Here is a 24,428-nt window from a genome sequence, read left to right as displayed (position 1 = left end):
AACACGTATTTCATCGATACCTATAAATAATTATGAATCCGATTATGCCCGATCCGCTCCATACTACTATACGATTCTGTGCTGAATATCGTAAATATGTCAGCTATTAACATTATAGGGTAAATGATCTTGAGTAGACCTTGTCGAATTCTGATCTTGAATGGGCCTATTTTTAAAAAAGAATTTTAGGATATAAGGGTAAACGGGGTAACAACGCCCGCCGGGGTAAAACCGCCCACCATGGTTTTACGGGGCCTTGCTCAAATTGGTGTTAAATGTTGATGACAGTCATATTACTGAATGCGTACGCAATATTTTACAATACCTTGTACAGCAATATCGTATAAACTATCGGAGAAATAAATAAAAATAGATTTTTCGTAATAATCGTTTCGTTTTTTATAACTTTGTTCCCGCAGAACTTAGGGTTTATTTTATTCAAAACGTTAAAACTTTCAGTAAATCCAACCCACATCGCTTCTCTGATCCTGTCTTCATCCGACAATACCTAAATTAGGTAACTGTTCATGCAGTTTTGTTGAAATAAATAGTGAAATGTGTAAATCGGTCATTTGGGGGTAAAACCGCCCACAACGAACGGCGCAAGACCGTCGTGTATAATGCTAGTGCGATAAGGAGATTTTTAAAATAATTGCATAGTTTGGACCAAAGGATCTCAGATTTACATAAAACAATATAAATGTGCTTAATTTATAGCTGGTGGACTGTTTGGACTGCGGGCGCTATGGACATTTTCTTGTTTTCTCGGATATAGCTTTTTTTTTAATAATTCCTCCCTCTTGGGACAAATAACATAGAATACACATATTTTTTATGAAAATATAGCAAATTATCTTAGCAATGGAAAAGTAATATGTATCTGCTTTATCAATCAGAACAATTTGAAATGTCAAAAAATGACCTACCGGATCAATTGCAGGAACTTTAATACCCATATTGTTATATTTTATCTTAGATCCTCTCTAGTCCTTAAAGATTGACTCCAGGATGCCTAACCCGATCCATCTTGTTGTCTAAGGAAACTACACGGTATCAATTTCAAGACTGTCGGTACCTATATTACTGATATTCTTCCAATACGAGTGGTTGCCGGACACTCTTTCGAACTTGCGAATCTCGGGGAACTATGTATTGTTTGATAGCAAACTGATTCAATTTGTTTAAATTAGATAAATTCATGAATCCAATGCCACCAGTTTCAATCAAATCGGTTGAATATTGTTAAAGTTATACGCTATGGCGGTTTTACCCCGTTAGTGGGCGTGTTTCACCCCGCATGGAAAAAATACTCTATTTTTTGGACGTGTTTCCAAATCGCAATAAAAAATAGAAAATCATTACAGATATTTATGTTTTTATTTTTTATATGTAGGTAATAGATCAATTGTTCATTTAAAGCAGATAAATTAGAAATTGAGCTACAACTTTTTTTTATACAGGTGGTTTTGCTTAGGCGGGCGGTCTTGCCCCGCTTACCCTTACTTCTTTCTTTAATTGGCCTAACGTCTTATGACAAGGCCTGCGCAGTATAATTTCTCCATCTGTTTCGGTCCATGGTACCTGATCTCCAGTTCCGCGGGCACCCGGTGCTCGCCAGATCTCGCTCCACCTGGTCTTGCCACCTCGCTCGCTGTGCCCCTCTTCGTCTTGTTCCTACCGGATTTGATGCGAAAACCATTTTTGCAGGATAGTTGTCCGGCATTCTAGCAACATGTCCTGCCCAACGTATCCGTCCAGCTTTAACCACTTTCTGAATACTTGGTTCGCCGTAGAGACGCGCGAGCTCGTGGTTCATTCTTCGCCTCCATACACCGTTCTCTTGAACTCCGCCAAAGATGGTTCTTAGCACCCGCCGTTCGAAAACTCCGAGTGCTCGTAGGTCCTCTTCTAGCAATGTCCACGTTTCGTGCCCGTAGAGGACAACCGGTCTAATTAGCGTTTTGTACAGTGTGCACTTTGTACGGGGGCTCAGATTGTTCGACCGCAAGTGTTTGTGGAGTCCGTAGTAGGCCCGACTTCCGCTGATAATACGTCTTTTAATCTCACGGCTGGTATTGTTGTCCTCTGTTGCCAGCGAGCCAAGGTATACGAACTCGTCGACTACCTCGAACTCATCCCCGTCGATTACCACGGTGCTGCCCAAGCGAGCCCTGTCGCGCTCGGTCCCGCCCGCCAGCATATACTTCGTTTTAGACGTATTTATCTGCAATCCAATCTTCTCTGCTTCGCGTTTCAGTCTGGTGTACTGATCTTCCACCGCCCCAAATGTTCTGCCGACAGCATCCACGTCGTCAGCAAAGCAGATAAATTGACTGGATTTGTTGAAAATCGTGCCCCGCATTTCGATCGCCGCTCGCCTTATAACACCTTCAAGCGCAATGTTGAATAGCAGGCAGGAAAGACCATCTCCTTGTCGAAGTCCCCTGCGAGATTCGAATGGGTCCGACAATCCACCCGAGATTCTCACACAGCACTGGATCCCATCCATCGTAGCCATGATAAGTCTAGTAAGCTTACCCGGAAAGCCGTTTTCGTCCAAAATTTTCCATAGCTCTTGTCGGTTTACGCTATCATATGCGGCTTTGAAATCGATGAACAGGTGGTGCGTGGGGACTCGGAATTCGCGGCACTTCTGGAGGATCTGCCGCAGGGTGAAGATTTGGTCTGTTGTAGACCGACCCTCCATGAAGCCGGCCTGGTAACTTCCCACAAATCTATTGGCTATTGGCGATAGTCGATGAAAGAGGACTTGGGACAGCACTTTGTAGGCGGCATTCAGGATAGTGATGGCTCGGTAGTTCTCACAATCCAGCTTATCACCTTTCTTGTAGATAGGGCAGATAACCCCGTCTTTCCACTCCTCCGGTAGTCGTTCCGTATCCCAAATCTTGACAATCAATTGATGCAGACAGCCGGCCAACTTGTCCGGGCCCATTTTAATAAGTTCCGCTCCAATGCCATCCTTTCCCGCTGCTTTGTTGTTCTTCAGCCGCTGGATGGCTTCCTTAACTTCCCTTATCGATGGGGGTGGCACATCTTCGTCGCTTACTGCACCAATGTGGTCACTTGCTCCGCTATCATGGTCTTCCGCCTGCACGCCATTCAGGTGTTCATCGTAGTGCTGCTTCCACCTTTCGATCACCGCACGGTCATCAGTCAAGATACCTCCATCTTTATCTCTGCACATTTCGGCCCGCGGCACGAATCCTTTGCGAGATCCGTTGAGTTTCTGATAGAACTTCCGTGTGTCGTGAAAGCGGTACAGCTGTTCGAGTTCTTCGCACTCCTTCTTTTCCTTGAAGAGTCGGGTTTGCTGCCTCCGTTTCTGTTTGTATCGCTCCACATTCTGACGGGTGGCTCTACGCAGCATTTGTACCCGCGCTGCGTTCTTCTCATCCAATATCTGCTGGCATTCCTCGTCGAACCATTCGTTACGTCGATTCGGTGCCACACTGCCTAGGACGTTCTCCGCTACGCTGTTAATGGCTGTTTTTACGGCATTCCAACAGTCCTCAAGAGGGGCTTCATCCAGCTCATCCAGCTTCCGGCAGCGCGGTTTCGAGAGATAACGCGTAGTTTCCGGCGACCTCCGGTTGCTTCAGTCGCGCTAGATTATACCGCGGCGGGCGCCGGTATCGTATGTTGTTCACAACAGATAGTTTTTGACGTATCCTTACCATCACTAGGTAGTGATCCGAATCAATGTTAGCGCCCGGATAGGTTCTGACGTCGATAATGTCTGAAAAGTGCCGACCATCTATCAGAACGTGGTCGATTTGTGATTCTGTCTGGTTGGGTGATCTCCAGGTGTACCGATAGTAGAGGTTATGCTGGAAGAAGGTACTACGTATGGCCATGTTCTTGGAGGCGGCGAAGTCGACAAGTCTTAGGCCGTTTTCGTTCGTTTGCGGGTGAGCGCTGAACCGTCCAATCACCGGTTTGAATTCCTCCTCCTGACCAACCTGAGCATTACAGTCCCCGATGATAATTTTGACATCATGTCTTGGGCAGCGGTCGTATTCACGCTCCAACTGCGCGTAGAATTCGTCTTTGTCATCATCGGTACTTCCGAGGTGAGGGCTGTGCACGTTAATTATGCTTATATTGAAGAATCGGCCCTTGATTCTTAATCTGCACATTCGGGGGTTGATCGGCCACCACCCGATCACCCGCTTCTGCATCTCGCCCATCACTATAAAAGCTGTGCCCAGCTCGTGTGTATTGCCGCAGCTCTGGTAGATGGTATGACCATCTCTATACGTACGTACCATCGTTCCTTTCCAGCATACCTCCTGCAGCGCTACGATGTCGAACTTGCGGCTCTTCACTTCTTTAGAAAGCACGTGGGTACTTCCGAGGAAATTTAGAGACCGACAGTTCCATGTTCCTAATTTCCAATCGTTAGTCCGTTTTCGTCGCCTGGGTCTTTGCCGATTGTTCCGATTAGAGTTATTATTATTACTTACGGAGTCCATTGCTTTGGTTTTTTTAGTGGTTCAGGCTTGCAAAGCCCGCAACCAACCCCACAGTATCGCCGGAGGGCCAACGTGGCTCGAAGGAGCCCTCCCCCCTGTCAGCATACGACCTTGGTTTCCACCGGGGTTGGTTACCCGATCTCCACCCGAGGTTGCTCGTATCCCGGCTGGTACCACGAGGAGGTTGGGGTAGGAGTTGCTAGGTAAGAGGCTATGAACCACTGTGGGGTCTATTTTATGCCCAGTGCACAAGGCACCGATGGTACGCATTACCAAGCCATTTACCAGGATATACTTATCAAGTTGTTGTATTGTATTTTACTTTTAATGTTTATCTTTAATCATTTCTGAACATAAATATACTAAAATTAAATTAAAACAAGCCAAAACCACTTTAGGCCATTGCAAATAATTTCAAAAGTTTTTGTCAACCCCCCAAATATAATTTGTAGCATAAGAGTTAATTTTTTTTCATAAAATCAATTGTCTGTGGATTCGCATGGAAAATAATAACGTATATATTAAAAGCAAGAATAGATTTGGTTTTCACGTTTAAACTTTAAGTAAAAATGCCTCAAATCAATATTTTTTTTTGCTCGATTGAAAAAATCTCTGCTTTTTTTTCGCCCCCCCCCTTCAGTGGCCCAACACCGGAAGGAAAAAACTTTATAAAATATTTGTAATGGCCTTATTGCCGCGTATTTAAACGTAGCTGTTTTCAACCTTTTGGCAGTCACCATAGAGTATTTTCAAACTGTTACAATCCGGAACCCATCTAGTTTGAAATAAAACAACACTCTTAAAATGATACTAAAATACAGTAAAGATTTATGTAACGCGGTGTAAATATTTGTATAACGCGGTGGGTGGTGCTGTACAGCAATACAAATCCTTACAACGCGTTATACAAATCTTTACTGTATGTGTAATTTCAATTTAGGTATTTAAAAGTTCAGTAAAACCAGTAAAATCTTCAAATTTCTTAAAAATTTTAACCCCCTTTTGTGATCTTGAGTGGATCTAGTATTCATTTTAGAGTGGACCTAGTTTTGCGCTTCGAGACATCACTGACGGTTTGCTTGGATAACCTTAATAAATGTCGACCAACATTTGAAAGGAGCGGATAAGCCAGCTGTCAAACAGAACGAGTGAGAGTTCATTTTCCTGTGCTGCTCCAGCAAAAAATAACTCTCGCTCGGTCTGTTTGACAGTTGGCTTATCCGCCCCTTTGAAATATTGGTCGACAAATCAGGAATTTACTTTGGTTGAAGAAATCATGTAACATCATCGAGTCGACCCTAACTGCAAAGGCAGTTAAGCGAAATATAAGCACATGGTGAAAAAGAATAATTTTGTTTGGTTAGCAACTTTCAAAACATACCAACAAGGAGTATTTCTGATTCTCCCTTCATGACGTTACACTGTTGATTCTCGATAAACGCATTTTAGAAGTAATTCGACAATAATTGTCGATAATGCAGTAATTATTCGTGCGTCCTTCCGCTGAATTTTACTCTGATTTGAAAATTGGAATAAAATTGTCCAACCATTATCGCTGAGAATCTCACAAGATTTATGGATATTCTTTTAGTTGCCGAAGAATAAAAACATTTTCTTATGTTACAACATTGAAGTTTTATCAACCATTATCATATACCTACAGTCAACCAAAAAAGTATTCGGACAGCAGCGCATACAATTTTCTTTTAGTAATTTTGCACAGTATTTTTGCAAAGAATGGTAATACATATTTTTTAAAACAATGTTTAACTAAAGCATATTTAGATGCACAACAAAAATTCGGGGAAAAGCTTTCCGTTTTGAAGATATAGTTTGAATTCCTCAAAAATGCAGCCAAAAAAGTATTCGGACAGTTAACTATTAGTTGAAACAAATGTCCTTTCTCGCTCATCTACTACCTCGTAGGACCATTTACAATCTTGATGACCTGTTTTAATCTGTTTGGGATAAAATTAACAATTTTTCAAATATCCCTCTGTGAATTGCTGACCATTTTTTTACAAGAGCTCGGTTTAAGTCATTGTGATAAGAAATCGAATGATTTCTCATTTAGAAATGAGATTATCTAAAAAGATGTTCAAAAGGGTTCAAATCTAGACTGAATGCTGATGTTTCGATAGCTCTAGAACAATTATATGGTGCCTACCGCTTACAATTATCGACAGTATGTTTAGATTCAACATCCCGGTACAATATGTATGTACCACACAATTAGAATTACATTACTAGACATTACTTCAGAAATGTTAGTCAAATAAGATAAAATTCACTTGAGGAGGAACATTATAAAACCTAACAGACTTTGAAATGCTCTGATAAAACTACTATAAGAAATGAATAAGACCAATTTGCTATTGGATTGTTACTTGGGATGCTACTTATGACGTCAAAAAAATCCCGTTGCGATCTGGAAAAACTCCGGAAAAATGGAATCAAAATTAATTAACTTATTTTGACATAGGACTACGTCTTGGTTTACTATACTGGGACTGTGCATCACTTTGTGAAAACGAAAATAGAAGTGTAACGCTTGAATGAAAGATTTCAAATGGCAATAACTACTAAACTACTGAACGAAACTGAACAATTTATATGTCGTTGGATAGATAAAATGACCAGCAATTTTATGGAGGGGGTAGGAGAGTAATTTTATGGAGGGCGTAAGAGGGAGGGGGGGGGGGGGGCTCCTATACAAATGAAACACAAATTTCCTCAAAACTCTCAAAACATTAAAGCCATTTCTCTTTTGACATGAATGGCAACAGGCACGTAAGTTAGCGGCGTCGATTAACTTTCCTATGCTCCGAGAAGGTTTTACTAGTTTAACTTTCACAGCTTACCGCTTGTTACATAGCAGAAAATATAGCACATACGCAAAAAATTCTGTTTTATTTGTATGAGAGTCCTTATCCTCCTACCACAGGGGTGAGGGATCTCAAACCATCATGAAATACATTCATGCCTCCAAAAACCCCCAAATTTGGTCTGTTAAAAAACGGATCTCAGTACACCATAGAAAAAATCCTGCCTTCTGAAACCCCCGCAGGCCAAATTTAGTTCCATTTGTTTGATTAGTTCTCAAGTTATAAGGAAATTTGAATTTCATTTGTATGGGAGCTCCCCTCTTTAAAGGGGAAGGGGTCGTAATTTACCATAAAATTTCTGCCATCTAAAACTCCCACATGCCAAATTTGGTTCCATTTGATTGATTAGTTCTCGTGATAAGAGGAAATTTGCATTTCATTTGTATGGAAGCCCACCCTCTTAAAGGGGAGATGGGCCATAACTCGCTTTCTAAAGAAGAGAGGGGTCTCAATTCACCATAGAAAAAAATCTTGCGTCCAAAACCACTTACATGTCAAATTTGGTTCCATTTGCTTGATTTGTTCTCGAGTTATGAGGAAATTCGTTTTTCATTTGTGTAGAAGCACCCCCTCTTAAAGTTAGGAGGGGTCCTAATTCACCATAGAAAATATTTCTGCCTCCAGAAACCTCCACATGCCAAATTTGGTTCTATTTGCTTGATTAGTTCTCGAGTTATGAGGAAATTTGTGTTTTGTTTGTATAGAAGCCCCCCCCCCTCTTAAAGTGGGGAGGGGTTCTAATTCACCATAGAAAATATTAATGCCCTCGAAAACTTTCACATGCCAAATTTTGTTCCATTTGCTTGATTAGTTCTCGAGTTATGAGGAAATTTGTATTTATTTCGTATAGGAGCCCCCCCTCTTGAAGTGGAGAGGGGTCCTTATTCAGCATAGAAAATATTCTTGCCCTCGAAAACTTTCACATGCCAAATTTTGTTCCATTTGCTTGATTAGTTCTTCAGTTATGAGGAAATTTGTATTTCATGTGTATAGGATCCCCCCCTCCTAAAACGGGGAGGGGTCCCAATTCATCATAGAAAAAAATTTTGTCTCCAAAAACACCCACATGCCAAATTTGGTTCCATTTGCTTACTTACTTCTCGAGTTATGAGGAAAATTGTTTCTTTGGTACAGGAGCCCCCCCTCTTAAAGTGGGGAGGGGTCCTAATTTACTATAGAAAATATTCTTGCCCTCGAAAACCTTCACATGCCAAATTTGGTTCCATTTGCTTGATTAGTTCTCGAGTTATGAGGAAATTTGTATGGAAGCCCCCCTTTTAAAGAGGACAGGAGTTATAATTCCCCTTATAAAGAGGGGAGGGGTCTCAATTTACCATAGAATAAATTCTTGTCACCGAAAACACCCACATGCCAAATTTTGTTCTCTTTGCTTGATTAGTTGTCGAGTTATGCAGAAATTTGTGTTTCATTTGTATGGGAGCCCCCCCTCTTAGTGGGGGGAGGGGTTTCTAACCATCACTAAAACCTTTCCTGGCCCCGAAAAACCTCTACATGCATATTTTCATTCCGATTGGTTCAGTAGTTTTCGATTCTATAAGGAACATACGGACAGACAGACAGACAGACAGAAATCCTTCTTTATAGGTATAGATTTATTTAATTTTTTTTTTTTCGATGATTTAGGCCATTACAAATATTTTATAAAGCTTTTGTCCTTCCCGTGTTCGGCCACTGAAGGGGGGGGGGGGGGGGCAAAAAAAACAAAGTGAATTTTCTAATCGAGCAAAAAAAACATGGATTTTAAGAATTTTTATTCAAGGTTTAAACGTGAAACCCGAATCTATTCTTGCTTATAATATATACGTTATTATTTTCTATGCAAAAATATACGAAAAAAGACAAAAACGAAGGAAAATTTTTTTGGACGATTTTCGGAAATTCCATTGTTCGAATTTCCATTTCTGTTTCGTGCGAGAAGCGTTAATTCAACTCGGAGACTCATTTTTCGAGTTTTTCAGACTGTAGATCCCACAGACAATTGATTTTATAAAAAGAAATTTGACTCACATACTTCAAATTATTTTTTGCCCCCCGATTTTTCAAGCCAATTTCCAAGGGGGGAAGAGGGGGGGGGGTGACAAAAACTTTGAATATGATTTGCAATGGCCTTATTTTAAACCTTGATGTTATAGTTTTCATACTACGTGATGATTCCAACTTGACAAGTATTGATACACCTACCTAAAGCTACAAAATTCCTTTCTTATATTTTTTTTTATCGGCGAACAAAACAAAAATAAATCCTGCGATGATGGAATCAATTTTTTTACTTAAAAATCATCATCATCATATCCATTACCATCATCATCATCGTAATCATCAATAGAAAAATTGCAAAAAAGGATTTTTATGACTTTAGGGGACTTTATCAATAATAAAAAAACCTTTAAAATACCTAAATATTGAAAAATAATATTGTACCAAAAAAAATCATCAGTGGAAAAAATCGTAAGAAAGGAATTTTCTGACTTTTGGGAAGATAGATCAATAATAAATAAAACATTTCTGATACCTAAAAGTCAAAAATCTTGATATGCCTAAAAATGATGATTCGATTATCCGGGTGATTCGATTATCCGGGCTGAAAATAAAAATGAACACCCGGATAATCGAGTCCGGGCTGTATTCTGCGAAACTCTATATTCCGCGTGATGGTCAACCGAGAATTGGTGTTCCGCAAAATGGTATTCGGCAAAATGGTTTGTAATAATGGCGAATATTTAAATGCTATCTGCTTTATTTTATCAAGCTAAGCAATGGGGGGAGTTGTTTTCTAGTTTATTGTTAGGAAAATTTGTATATTAAAACACCCATGAACTCCCCAGAAACTTACAAAACGCGAGATTGTGACAAAGGTCATCCGAGATTCACGATTTATGTACAACACAGTTTAATTTGTGGCAATACGAAGTTTGTCGGGTCAGCTAGTATACTTATAAAATTAACTGAGAATAAAATTCACCGTAAATAGCATTTTATGTGATAGAAGTACTGTCAGATCTCGTTCAACAGCAAATTCGACGTTTCATATTAGTGAAAGTATTAAATTCACTAACAAATGCGACTGGACTCTGACGACCTTCACCTTAAGCAGGAAGTGCTCTGAAAAATTTCAATCGTAATTTTCTTCTCTTACTGTTACTCACAATCGGAAATGTTTGTGGCACTTTGGTTTTTGAATTATTGATTTACTACAGATATTCGTTCTGGAGTCTAGTAAAGAAAATACAATAATAGTTGCTCGCAGTAAGTTGAAGTTTAAAAATATGGCTAACTGAATTATAGATACATATTCAGATACATACTAAGAAATAAAAAATTATCTAGTTGAAAGGCCAGGCCACGCCGCTAGGTGGATTAATTCGGGGTTTTCTGCAACAATCTGGCGTAGTACAACGTAGTTTGTTGACGACCCCGCAATATTAAAATACAAAAAATCTATTTTATTTACATTCTTTTCGGAAACGTGTTGCTATTTATTGAAACGTAAACTTCTTTTCTTTTGTTCGAAGAGCCTTTGATAAATTAAGCATTCGGAGTCAAATACGGCATGGTTGACGTCCAAATTAATTTTACGCTCTTTATTAATTGACCAAACTCGTGACTTTAGTCATGACCTTGAAATGCGGTCAGGCATATATTAATATTTATTTTGAAACGATGATTCTACAATTGATGAAGGGACGGTAAGGGAAAGTAATGAAGAAGGATTTTTTCGGGAATGAAGGGGAAGGGTGGAAAGGAAGGAGGGGGGGGGGGGGTAATAGGTAGCTATGGTTAACAAGTTGTCGTTGTGACTCCTATCTTTTGTCCAATGCTGGAATCCTTCTTCATTACTTTCCCTTACCGCCCCTTCATCAATTGTAGAATCATCGTTTCAAAATAAATATTAATATATGCCTGACCGCATTTCAAGGTCATGACTAAAGTCACGAGTTTGGTCAATTTTCATAGGAACGGAGCCTTTCTCCGAAGAACCGCGCTGAGAAACGCGGACTAACACGCTTTCGGACGAACAGCGTCACACGCAGTACCTTGCAAGTCGTAAGGGCCTGCATAGTGTCGTCGTCCTGAAAGTAAAAAGACGTTAGACTAAAACTTCTCGGTCGGTGGTTTCTACAGTAGGTGTAGGAAGAGGCACATTGTGTGTCTAAAAATAGAACAACCCATGTCGAGCTATGGTTAATAAGGGGGGTTGTGCAGACTTCTTTTGTCCAGCGCCTCTGTGGTTCAAAGGTACACGGGTACCAGTGAGCGACACGCCCTGGCAGGTGTTGTGGGTTCAAATCCGGTTATAATCTCTGATTACAACTTGGTTCGACCCATGCACCTTCCAGCATTGGACAAAAGATAGGAGTCACAACGACAACTTGTTAACCATAGCTACCTATTACCCCCCCCCCCCTTCCTTTCCACCCTTCCCCTTCATTCCCGAAAAAATCCTTCTTCATTACTTTCCCTTACCGTCCCTTCATCAATTGTAGAATCATAGCTCTTTATTAATTTTTGAACAATTATTTAATACATTTCAACACAGTTGACGTACACTCCGATGTCTTGTGATTCAGACTACATCTCGAGCATGTATCACCGTTTTGGCAATCCATGCTCTTGTGTCCAAATTGAATTGAATTTGAAACATCTTATTACGTTAATCGCTGGTACGACAAAGCCATTGCTAGCTGTGAATTTTTTACCGAAGAGTATCGCGTGCCAAAATAAAATTGCGATAAAATAAATTACGATAGAACTGTCCTTTATCACTAATCACACCAACCCATAATCTATTACGCTATAAAACAAAACAAAACAAAACAAAACAAAACTGCAAGCGAAGCGATTTCAGAGAAATTTCCTATACTCCTGACTCATTGTCAGTACAGTTTCTGCTGATAATGAGAGGCGGCTGCGTGCACCATATAAAAACAAACCGGCGCGCCGGACCAGACCATCAATCGTGACTTAACCATGACAGTGATTACTGTAACGCAGTTGAATAAAGTTCTGACCGAGTGCGGATTCAGTACAATCTGTAGTGATGTGTCATCCGAAGTCGTTGACCAGATCAACGAGATGACCCGCGATCGCAACGAGGCAGCGATGTTGGTCGCTCAGCTGATCCATGAGAGTGGAGGATTCCGGCGCCGGGAAGAATGGAACAAAGGAGACGGTCATCCGTACGTTCCTTACTATGGCCGAGGATATATCCAGCTGACATGGGACTACAATTATCGGGCAGCATCGGAATATATTTTCGGGGACGAAAATAAACTGATAAACAATCCGAACTTGGTATCGGATACCCCGTATATGTGCATGCGTGTCTCGGTGTGGTTCTGGGTGGAGCGAGTTCGCACGAAAGCTGCTCCATTTGATCATTTCTACGCCACGACCAAAGCTATCAACGGTGGACTGGAACCGAGCCCCGACCATCCAAAGGCGAGGATTCGGTATGGGTACTATCTGAGAGCCGCTAAAGTCATGGGTGTTAATCCACTACCCAATGCCTAATCAACTGCTGTGCCAACCGTTGAAAGTAAATATGTGAAAAGTAAAGAACAATAAATAATATCAATCAAAACAACCATTTGTGTAACATTATTTGGAATGCACTGATTAAGATGAGAATTAAGCAAGCTAAAACTGCTTAATTCTCTTCCTAATGTCTGGAAAATACTTACAAATCAGAAGTTAGCTTTAGATAAGGGAAATTAAGTCACATGAGCGTAATGCAAATTGCAACTAGCCAACATTGAAACACATGGTGCATGGGAATAGCATTGTTCAGTTATCAACATTCAAACATAAGCAACATTTCCAATGGAACAACGTGACAGTGCTTTCGCTGAAGATTCATCTGATTTCAAAATTGAAATAAAATTGTTCTCTGATAGCATGCACACTCGTTCCAACAATTTTTGCTGAGAAGTTTGTAATATTATCTCGTAGTTGCAGTTCGTGACTTGGGTATAACTAGTTAAACTGTAAATGAAATCAACTAACTGGCGCTTGGGAGTAGCACGCATTTTTATTCCTCGGTTTACTATCTTTTATATGACTAATAGCAACTCCGTAGCCTTGCAACAGCTACCAGGGCGCCACACTAGCTACCCAGGCGGAGGATCGTTGCTTGACAAGGGTAACAGCAAATTGCAAATCAGACAGAAAACGTCAGATACACAAAATTTAACGCAAAATTGGTAATCTATACCTATAAAGAAGGATTTCTGTCTGTCTGTCTGTCTGTCTGTCTGTCTGTCTGTCCTGTGTTCCTTATAGAATCAAAAACTACTGAACCAATCGGCGTGAAAATTTGCATGTAGAGGTTTTTGGGACCAGGAAAGGTTTTAGTGATGGCTAGAGACCCCTACCCCCACTAAGAAGGGGGGCTCCCATACAAATGAAACACAAATTTCTGCATAACTCGAGAACTAATCAAGCAAATAGAACCAAATTTGGCATGAGGGTGTTTTCGGTGACAAGAATTCATTCTAGGGTAATTTGAGACCCCTCCCCTCTTTATAAGGGGAATTATAACTCCTCTCCCCTTTAAGAGGGGGGGTTTCCATACAAATTTCCTCATAACTCGAGAACTAATCAAGCAAATGGAACCAAATTTGGCATGTGAAGGTTTTCGAGGGCAAGAAAATTTTCTATGTTGAATTAGGACCCCTCCTCACTTTAAGAGGGGGGGCTCCTGTACAAATGAAATACCAATTTCCTCATAACTCGAGAATTAATCAAGCAAATGGAACCAAATTTGGCATGTGTGTGTTTTTGAAGACAAAATTTTTTTCTATGATGAATTGGGACCCCTCCCCACTTTAAGAGGGGGGGGGGGCTCCTATACAAACGAAATACAAATTTCCTTATAACTCGAGAGCTAATCCAGCAAATGGAACCAAATTTGGCATGTAGGTGTTTTTGGAGGCAAGAATGTTTTCTATGATGAATAAGAACCTCTCCCCACTTTAGAAGGGGGGGCTCCTATACAAATGAAATACAAATTTCCTCATAACTCGAGAACTAATCAAGCAAATAGAACCAAATTTGGCATGTGGGTGTTTTCGGTGACAAGAAATTATTCTATGGTAAATTGCGACCCCTCCCTCTTTATAAGGGGAATTGTAACTCCTCTCCCCTTTAAGAGGGGGGCTTCCATACAAATTTCCTCATAACTTTAGAACTAATCAAGCAAATGGAACCAACTTTGGCATGTGAAGGTTTTCGAGGGCAAGAAAATTTTCTACGGTGAATTAGGACCCCTCTCCACTCTAAGAGGGGGGGCTCCTGTACAAATGAAATACAAATTTCTTCCTAACTCGAGAACTAATCAAGCAAATAGAACAACATTTGGCATGTGGGTGTTTTTTTTTGGTGACAAGAATTTATTCTATGGTGAATTGAGACCCCTCCCCTCTTTATAAGAGGAATTATAACTTCTCTCCCCTTTAAGAGGGGGGACTTCCATACAAACTTCCTCATAACTCGAGAACTAATCAAGCAAATGCAACCAAATTTGGCACGTGAAGGTTTTCGAGAGCAAGAAAATTTTCTATGGTGAATTAGGACCCCTCCCCACTTTAAGAGGAGGGGCTCCTGTACAAATGAAATACAAATTTCCTCATAACTCGAGAACTAATCAAGCGAATTGAACCAAATTTGGCATGTGTGTGTTTTTGGAGACAATTTTTTTTTCAATGATGAATTGGGACCCCTCCCCACTTTAGGAGGGGGGGTCCTATACAAACGAAATACAAATTTCCTCATAACTCGAGAACTAATTCAGCAAATGGAACCAAATTTGGCGTGTAGGTGTTTTTGGAGGCAAGAATTTTTTCTGTGATAAATTAGGACCTCTTCCTACATTAGGAGGGGGGGCTCCAATACAAATGAAATACAAATTTCCCCATAACTCGAGAACTAATCAAGCAAATAGAACCAAATTCGGCATGTGGAGGTTTTTGGAGGCAAAAATATTTTCTACGGTGAATTAGGATCCTTCCACACTTCAAGGGGGGGGGGCTTCTACACAAATGAAATACAAATTTCCTCATATGGACTCTCATACAAATAAAACAGAAATTTTTGCGAAACTCAAAAACTAATCCAACTCGAGAAATTCGAGACTCTTCCATAAAACATTAATCAATAACAAGACCACAAAAACTATCTATAGTAACACTAGATCATTCAGGACGAGCCGGTCGCGAGTGTTGCCGGTGACCCGCCGTCGGAAGCGCCGCCCACTGGGGGGCTTGCAAAACTCGAGAAGTGTCAAAGATCATCCGAGATTCATGATTTATGTACAACACAGGTTAATTTGTGGCAATACGAAGTTTGTCGGGTCAGCTAGTTTAACTATAAATTACATCTATTACAACTATTACAATTACAACTAATTACAACTATTACATCGGGAGAAGCTATCTAAAACGAAAATTACGTCGTGCTGCGGGCAACAAGATCAGTTTTTGATAGTTTTGCTATTTTTGCATCATTTTTAAATCATTTTTGGGACATTTTTATACCGTGACCGCACATAATTGCCTAAATGGTTAATTTTTAGAAAATTGTGCCAAAATCTGTAATGAAAGAGCACGCTTAGTTATTGTGCTATGTGTTTATGTGTCAGTTGTTGAAAAATGACTGCCTTTGGGGCACCATGCACTTCAAAATAAATTAAATTCGACAGGCAGAAGCAAAAAACGCCATCAAAATGTATTTTCTTAGCCGAAGTGCTAAGCGCACGATCAAATTTGCTAAGATCATAGGAGCGTGAAAACATATTACCTTTTTCGGTATTCTATGATAACTAATAGATACAAGCATATATAACCGTTTTGTATCAAATTTGGCTGAAAAAATGCTGAATTTGCGGAATTTATTCTATTAAAGTAATTGATCGGAATTATGAACATTATTTTTTTTCTGCTTCTAATTCCGATCACTATATCAAAGTTATAAACTGGCAAAATGCAAGCTAACGAAGTTACTATTTGGATTTTAGGATTGATTGCAACATGATAACATGGCAGGATTATCGAAATTTTTTGACGTAGGACTACGTCTTACGGCAAGGTGTCAACCAAAAATTTGGCGTTAAGCCACCGTCACGAAAGAATGAAAAGTTTTGAACGCTAATAGCTCTTCCAATTTAAAACGGATTTTGATCATAAACGATGCAGCAATTGTATGGCTTTCTTGAAAAGATTGTTTGCCAATCGCTAAGTAGTGAAAATTAACGAAAGCTTTCAAGCTAAAAATTCTCCATACATTTTCCGTATGATAGTCTTGCTTCCCAGGCACGGACGACCATTACACACACCAAGCTTGTGGCTGATTAGCATAAGCAAGCATAAGCATAGGCACAAGCATAGGATTCCGCCCGTGTGCTGCTCCGTTATTGACCAGGACCGATGAAAATTGCAAAATGATGGCTGGAAAAAGCATGCTTAGGACAGCGCACTGTTCCTTTTTGTGCAACCTTATCAGATCCCTGCGTGCTGATCAATACAGACGCCGATCACGTCCGAATGCGGGTCCTGGTGGGATGGGAAGGAATGTTAGTCCAATACTTGTTGCTAATAAAGACAAGGGAATTCTCTGCATCTTCACAAGCATCAAGTTTGTGGCTGCTGCTGATTCAAGACAAAGAAGCAAAATAAACTTGCGTGTTTTTTGTTTACTACAGAGCACAGTATAGCCTAGGTGCTACATTCCGATTTGATGGAATTTTGACCTTCTGTTTTTATACGACAGACTTCGTAGCCTGTAAGAATACGGGACAATTGTGCTACAAATCCTTTGACTCTTTCAGTCGAGATTCGAACATGTGACGTCTAGCTTCCTGATCAGATGATTCTAGCAAAAATCTTACTGAATTGTTGCTCAAGTTGATATTTCTATCAAACTTTGTTATAAATGTTTCTACCAAGATTCTATCTTGTTCTGTTACTTATAAAGCGCTTTGTCACAATTTGATTATACAGCAAGACAGAATACTGATTTTTGTTACTCATATGGATATAAACTAGATAAAATTATATCATAATCTATACCTACAAAAAAGGATTTCTGTCTGTCTGTCTGTCCCTATGTTCCTTATAGAATCGAAAACTACTGAACCGATCGGCGTGAAAGTTTGCATATAGGGGTGTTTGGGGCCAGGGAAGGTTCTTATGACGGTTAGAGACCCCTCCTCCCACTAGAAGGGGGGGCTCCCATACAAATGAAACACAAATTTCTGCATAACTCGAGAATTAATCAAGCAAATGGAACAAAATTTTACATGTGGGTGTTTTTGGAGACAAGAATTTTTTCTATGGTGAATTGAGACCCCTTACCTTTTTAGGAGGAGGGGCTCCCATACAAATGAAATACAAATTTCTGCATAACTCGAGAACTAATCAAGCAAATGAAACCAAATTTAGCATGTGGGTGTTTTTGTAGGCAATTTTTTTTCTATGGTGAATTGAAACCTCTCCCCACTTTAGGAGAGGGGGCTCCTATACAAATGAAATACAAATTTCCTCATAACTCGAAAAGTAATCAAGCAAATGGAACCAAATTTGGCATGTGAGGGGTTTTGGAGGCAGGATTTTTTTTTAATGATGGTTTGACACCCCTCACCCCTGTGGTAGGGGGATAAGCACTATCATACAAATAAAACAGAAATTTTTGCGTAACTCAAAAACTAATCGAACTCGAGAAATTTTTGACTTTTTCATAAAACATTAATCAATAACAAGACCACCAAAAACTATCAATAGTAACATTAGATAATTCAGCGCGAGACGGCCACAGGCCGCGAGTGTTGCCGGCGACCTGCCGTCGGATTCGCCGGCCACTGCGGGGAGACAGTCCCCCGTAGAGATCACCTCTATCTAGGTTTATTTATTTTCCTAGATCTACTGACCTCTATTACGTTTCATCAGTTGGGTCACCCCTGCGAAATTGTACTTTCTACGAAAAGATTTTCCGTGAAATGGTACATCCCGCGTAAGGTTTTTCGCGAAATGGTATTCTGCGAAATTCTATATTCCGCGTGATGGTCAACCAAGAATTGGTGTTCCGCAAAAAGGTATTCGGCGAAATGGTTTGTAATGATGGCGAATATTTAAATGCTATCCGCTTTATTTTATCAGGCTAAGCATTGGGGGGAGTTGTTTTCTACTTTACTGTGAGAAAAATTTGTATATTAAAACACCCATGAACTCCCCAGAAACTTGCAAAACTCAAGATTGCGAGAAAGGTCATCCGAGATTCACGATTTATATACAACACAGTTTAATTTGTGGCAATACGAAGTTTGTCGGTTCAGCTAGTTTGATATATTTGTGATATGCCTTGAGCAAATTTTGTTACAACTTTAGTGATTTCAACTGCTAACGAGACCAAGTTTATAACAAAACGCAAAGGAGACTTTGTTATAAAATACTTATTATCTAGAACTCATCCTGTTATAAATTTGATATATTCATTTGATCGGGTTATTAAACCAGTGCCGTACCTCCAAGCCAACTGAAAGGCTCAGACGTTTTGCTTTTCTAACGCTGCAAACAGCGCAGTATGAACTATCTTATTAATGCGTGTTCTTTTAATATAACAATAACATATTATTTTGAGGACTTAAGTTTTCTCCTATAACTTTGTTAATAGCTGGATGCGTGAGGCAAATTTCTATACTGAAATACTCCGACTTTGGCACTGGTAAAAGTATTCGTTTTTGATATCACAAAATAGCTCGCCTTCCATAAATACGGTGCAGCAAGATAATATTATTATTATATTGTTTATTTTTTCTCACTTTACGCTATTTTACGCTACACATGTACCAATATGCTGTAAAAAGTTTTCTTTAATATTCCAGGTTTCTTCGTGAAAACCAGCCTCACGTAGTTCTACGCCAACTACGCAGTCATGTCTGGAACACAACCTTTCTGATTTGATTTTTACTATTATTTATGATCAAAGCTTTATGAAAATGTCGAAGTGACCTAATGTTATTGTAATTGTGACAGTTGAACAAAGATAAAAGAAGTGGAAAGTTTTATAATCCGCTTGCCGATCTTTTGAGTACACAAATTTTATGAATATTAAGCTAATGATAATAACGATCATTAACGCAAGCAGAAGATGACTGGTAGGGGGATTGTCGTCAAACTACATAAAAGCAACACATTTCAGATCCATATGGTACGAGTTGACAAAAGTTTTTTGCTTTAACAGCTCATCATGACGTGATCGGAATTAGAATCACCCCTTATAATTGATGATCGGAATTAGATGCACTGATGCATCATACTAAGATGCATTTTTTTAACTTTCGGTAAATAATTTAGGCATTTTAGTATTTTTCCATGAAACATAATTGAAAATACTAGCTAAAGACACATACTGTGTTAATAAATATCAAAGCTATATTTTTCAGTAGGGACTCAAAGAAGAATCATGCCTTAGGTGATCGGAATTACGTGCTTTCACGGTACCCTTCTACTATCCGTTTTGCATAATTTTTGGACTATTTTTGAGTTTTTTTTTCAGTTTTTGGATCATTTTCGGAGCATTTTAGAGCTATTTTTAGATTATTTTCGATTAATTTTGAAGCATTTATGGACCATTATTAAACCATCATTGAATTTCTTTCTGTATTATTTTCGAATGCTTTTGCACGATTTTCGGATTATCTTTGTATGATCTTTGGATCGGTTTGTATCACTTTCGATAATTTTTGTACCATTTTGGCTAATTTTTGGACGATTTTTAGACAATTTTTAGATTAGTTTTGAGCCGTTTGATCCAATGAACAAAACCATTTTTGGATAACTTTTGTGTCATTGTATTTTGTATTAAATATGTTTTCAAAATCATTTTATGATAGGCTGGGAGCATTATTAAACCATCCTGCTTTGGTTTGTTTCTAGTAGAGTTTTTCTATTATTTTCAATTAGTTTTGGACCATTTTCGGATCATTTTTGAATAATTAATGAACTGGTTTTTACCACTTTTTATTATTTTTGGCACAGTTTTGATTGATTTTTGTATCAGTTTTAGATCATTTTTGGAATTTATATTGTTGGATAACTTTTGGTATATTTTTCCATCAGTTTGGACTATTTTTTTAGTTTATGTATAACTAGCTGACCCGACAAACTTCGTATTGCCACAAATTAACCTGTGTTGTACATAAATCATGAATCTCGGATGATCTTTGTCACAATCTCGAATTTTGCAAGCCCCCCAGTGGGCGGCGCTTCCGACGGCGGGTCACCGGCAACACTCGCGACCGTCTCGTCCTGAATGATCTAGTGTTACTATAGATAATTTTTGTGGTCTTGTATTGACTAATGTTTTATGGAAGAGTCTCGAATTTCTCGAGTTCGATTAGTTTTTGAGTTTCGCAAAAATTTCTGTTTTATTTGCATGAAAGTCCATATCCCCCTACCACAGGGGTGAGAGGTCTCTAACTATCGTAAAATGAATTCAAGGCTCCAAAATCTTCCACATGCCAAATTTGGTTCCATTTGATTGATTAGTTCTCGAGATAAGAGGAAATTTGTATTTCGTTTGTATAGGATCCCCCCTCTTAAAGTGGGGAGGGGTTCTAATTCACCATAGAAAATATTCATGCCCTAGAAAACTTTCACATGCCAAATTTGGTTCCATTTGCTTGATTAATTCTAGAGTTATGAGGAAATTTGCATTTCATTTGTATAGGAGCCCCCCTTCCTAAAGTGGGGAGGGGTCCCAATTCATCATAGAAAAAAATTTTGTCTCCAAAAACACCCACGTGCCAAATTTTGTTCCATTTGCTTGATTAGCTCTCGAGTTATGAGGCAATTTGTATTTCGTTTGTATAGGAGCCCCCTCCTCTTAAAGTTGGGAGGGATCCTAATTCACCATAGAAAATGTTCTTGCCCTCGAAAACTTTCACATGCCAAATTTGGTTTCATTTGCTTGATTAGCTTTCGAGTTATGAGGAAAATTGTGTTTCTTCGATACAGGAGCCCCCCCTCTTAAAGTGTGGAGGGTCCTAATTTACTATGGAAAATATTCTTGCCCTCGAAAACCTTCACATGCCAAATTTGGTTCCATTTGCTTGATTAGTTCTCGAGTTATGAGGAAATTTGTATGGAAGCCCCCCTTTTTAAAGAGGAGAGGAGTTATAATTCCCCTTATAAAGAGGGGAGGGGTCTCAATTTACCATAGAATAAATTCTTGTCACCGGAAATACCCACATGCCAAATTTTGTTGTATTTGCTTGATTAGTTGTCGAGTTATCCAGAAATTTGTGTTTCATTTGTATGGGAGCCCCCCCTCTTAGTGGAGGGAGGGGTTTCTAACCATCACTAAAACCTTTCCTGGCCCCAAAAAACCTCTACATGCATATTTTCATGCCGATTGGTTCAGTAGTTTTCGATTCTATAAGGAACATACAGACAGACAGACAGACAGAAATCCTTCTCTATAGGTATAGATTTGGGTTGTTTTTGGACCATTTTTGAATTAGTTTTGACAGGTTTTGCACCATTTTTGGAGCATTATTAAACCATAATTGGATCTTTTTTGTATTATTTTCGACCAGTTTGGAACCATTTTTCGGATTATCTTTGTATAAAGCTTTTGGACCGATTTGTACCACTTTTGATAATTTCTGTACCAGTTTGGCACAATTTCGGATCATTTTCGTATCAATTTAGGATTATTTTTGGACCAGTTTTGAAGGATTTATGTATCATTTTCAGCTAATTTTTGGACCATTTTTGGAATATTTTAGGATAAGTTTTGGGACATTTCGGTGTCATTTTTCCATCAGTTTTGGACCATTTTTTTTTAGTTTTCGTATAACTTGGGTTAGACCAACCTCGTTGTTTTTTCTTGACCTTGAAATGAGGTAAGGCATATAATTAAGTTTTTATAACGATAGTTATACAATACAATTTACAGAAGAAACGGTAAAAGAAAGTAATGAAACAAAGAGTCGACAGAATCGAACAGATTGAGTTCAGGCGTGAAGGGGAAAGAGCGGGAGATGAGGGTAACGGAGGGTCATATGAAGCAACGCTTAAGAATTTGTGTACCGCAATCTTTTATTCAAGGTAAACAAAATTTAATTTGGGTTGTTTTTGGACTATTTTTGATTATTTTTGAATGGCTTTTGGATAATTTTTGTATCATTTTTTTTTTGTTGAATTTTGGATCATTTTTGTATCAGTTTTCTATCCGTTTCGGAGAATTTTTGGACCATATTGAGTCATTTTTGGATATTTCATTTTAGTTTTCGGAGCATTTTAAACTACTTTAGATTGTTTTTGGACCATTTCCGATTATTTTTGGACCATTATAGGACCATTTTCTGGGTCATTTTCGGAGCATTTTTGGGTGTGACTTTTGTACCATTTTTAGGTATTTTTCAGACCATTTTCGAATTATTTTTGTATATTTATTTATTTATTTTTATTTATTTATTTATTTATTTCGTCAACCGATGTAGACTAGTATAATATATACAATTTTTTCATATAAAAATCTTATAATTAAATGAAGATTAAAACGTGTACTTATTCTTTTGTATCGTTCGCTACGCGTTACGATTACGTGTTGACTGAAAGTAAGGTTTAAGTCTATGCCGAGACATTGTAAAGTCAATGGTTTCGCAGTATTGATTGTACGAGGCCATCATACGATTTAATGGACCGAATTTTGCATAATTTGTGTGATAATGGCTTATGGCAAATAAATTTCGATTACGAAGTTGAGGAGTAGGTGTATAAAAGTTCAGTTTTGATAAAAGTGTTGCTGAGTCAATATGCTGCGAAACGATATCGTTTACAAATAAGACCATTGCATATTTACGACGCTCTTTTAATGATTGTATATTTATAAGCATGCAGCGTGCTTCGTATGATGGAAGAGGAAATGTTGTCCAACCTAATTTACGAAGGGCATATAAGAGAAATCGTTTTTGTACTGATTCTATTCTCTCTTCGTGCGTGATGGAAAAAGGTGACCATACAATGCTGCAGTATTCCAGTATTGACCTCACAAAGGCAATGTATAATGTTTTGATTGTGTATGGATCCAAAAAATTGTAGCATTAAACCCACTTTGGAAAAATGAGGCTGTTTGGAATTAATGTATGATTTTTAGATCATTTTTGGACCTTTTTTTAGACCATGTGTTGAATATTTTTGGACACTTTTAGGACATTTCTGTAGCATTTTTCCATCAGGCTATGAAATGGGGAAGGCAACTGGGGAAAAGCGCCTAACATAGCTCTAGTCATGCCAAGCCCCTATCTAGCGCCTCCAAGTGGCCATACCTGGAAATACTCCAATTGAGTAGCCAAGCTGGGGGGTGCGGGGTCGTGTGGTTTGCAGTTCCTAGCCTTACAGCTGTAGTTTTAAGCAACCATTGAACCACACGACTTTATTTTCAAGTGTGATATTATTTAAACTAATATTTTTGGTAGATTAATCTATTTCCCTTGATTAAAAGGAGTTTATTGGAATTAGGTATTATTTCTAATTTCTCTGCGGTACATGCTGCGCAGTTGGCTTGACCGTTGACAAGAAAAATGATTGAATGAAGTAATCGTCATTTTTCTGGATGCTTTCAAGACTAATATGACTAATAACAATGCCGGACACAACCAAAATGCTATACTACCGAGGCTGCTAAAGACTGCACAAATTACTGCATCTATAAAAACAGAGCTGTTGTTTTAAAATTATCACCCGTTATATCGAAAAAGAAACAATATAATTTATTGTCACATACTTTTCGATGCCAGATTTTTTGACGTAGGACTACATCTTACTTTAATAGGGTGGCACGTTGGAGAAGCAAAATTGACCGCGACACGACAAAGTGATAGATTTTGAACACTTATAGCTCAGCCAATTCTGAATATATTTTTATGATTTGCATACCATTCGAATCACAAAATATCAGCCTTTTGTATAGTTTTTATTAGAAGATTGTATCTTGTATGTAACTTCTGGAATTTCCACGTAAAGTTGAA

The 24,428-nt window shown here is 38.8% G+C and overlaps 1 protein-coding gene across 1 annotated transcript; it reads left to right on the top strand.

The window, feature by feature from the left end:
• The first annotated feature begins 12,370 nt into the window (after nucleotides 1-12,370).
• Nucleotides 12,371-12,953, top strand: LOC128739427 (uncharacterized). The gene has a single exon (XM_053834914.1). The coding sequence runs from the start codon at nucleotides 12,371-12,373 to the stop codon at nucleotides 12,911-12,913; it is 543 nt and encodes a 180-aa protein (XP_053690889.1). The 3' UTR covers nucleotides 12,914-12,953.
• The last annotated feature ends 11,475 nt before the right edge of the window (nucleotides 12,954-24,428 follow it).

This window comes from Sabethes cyaneus, chromosome 3 (genome assembly GCF_943734655.1).
Source record: "Sabethes cyaneus chromosome 3, idSabCyanKW18_F2, whole genome shotgun sequence".
In the NCBI taxonomy this organism is placed as follows: domain Eukaryota; kingdom Metazoa; phylum Arthropoda; class Insecta; order Diptera; family Culicidae; genus Sabethes; species Sabethes cyaneus.
Note: the sequence above shows the minus strand (reverse complement) of the source record. Positions and strands in the feature narration are given on the sequence as shown.

Coding starts and splice junctions, on each gene's coding strand:
- LOC128739427 (XM_053834914.1), top strand. CDS start 12,371: ATGACAGTGATTACTGTAACGCAGTTGAATAAAGTTCTGACCGAGTGC.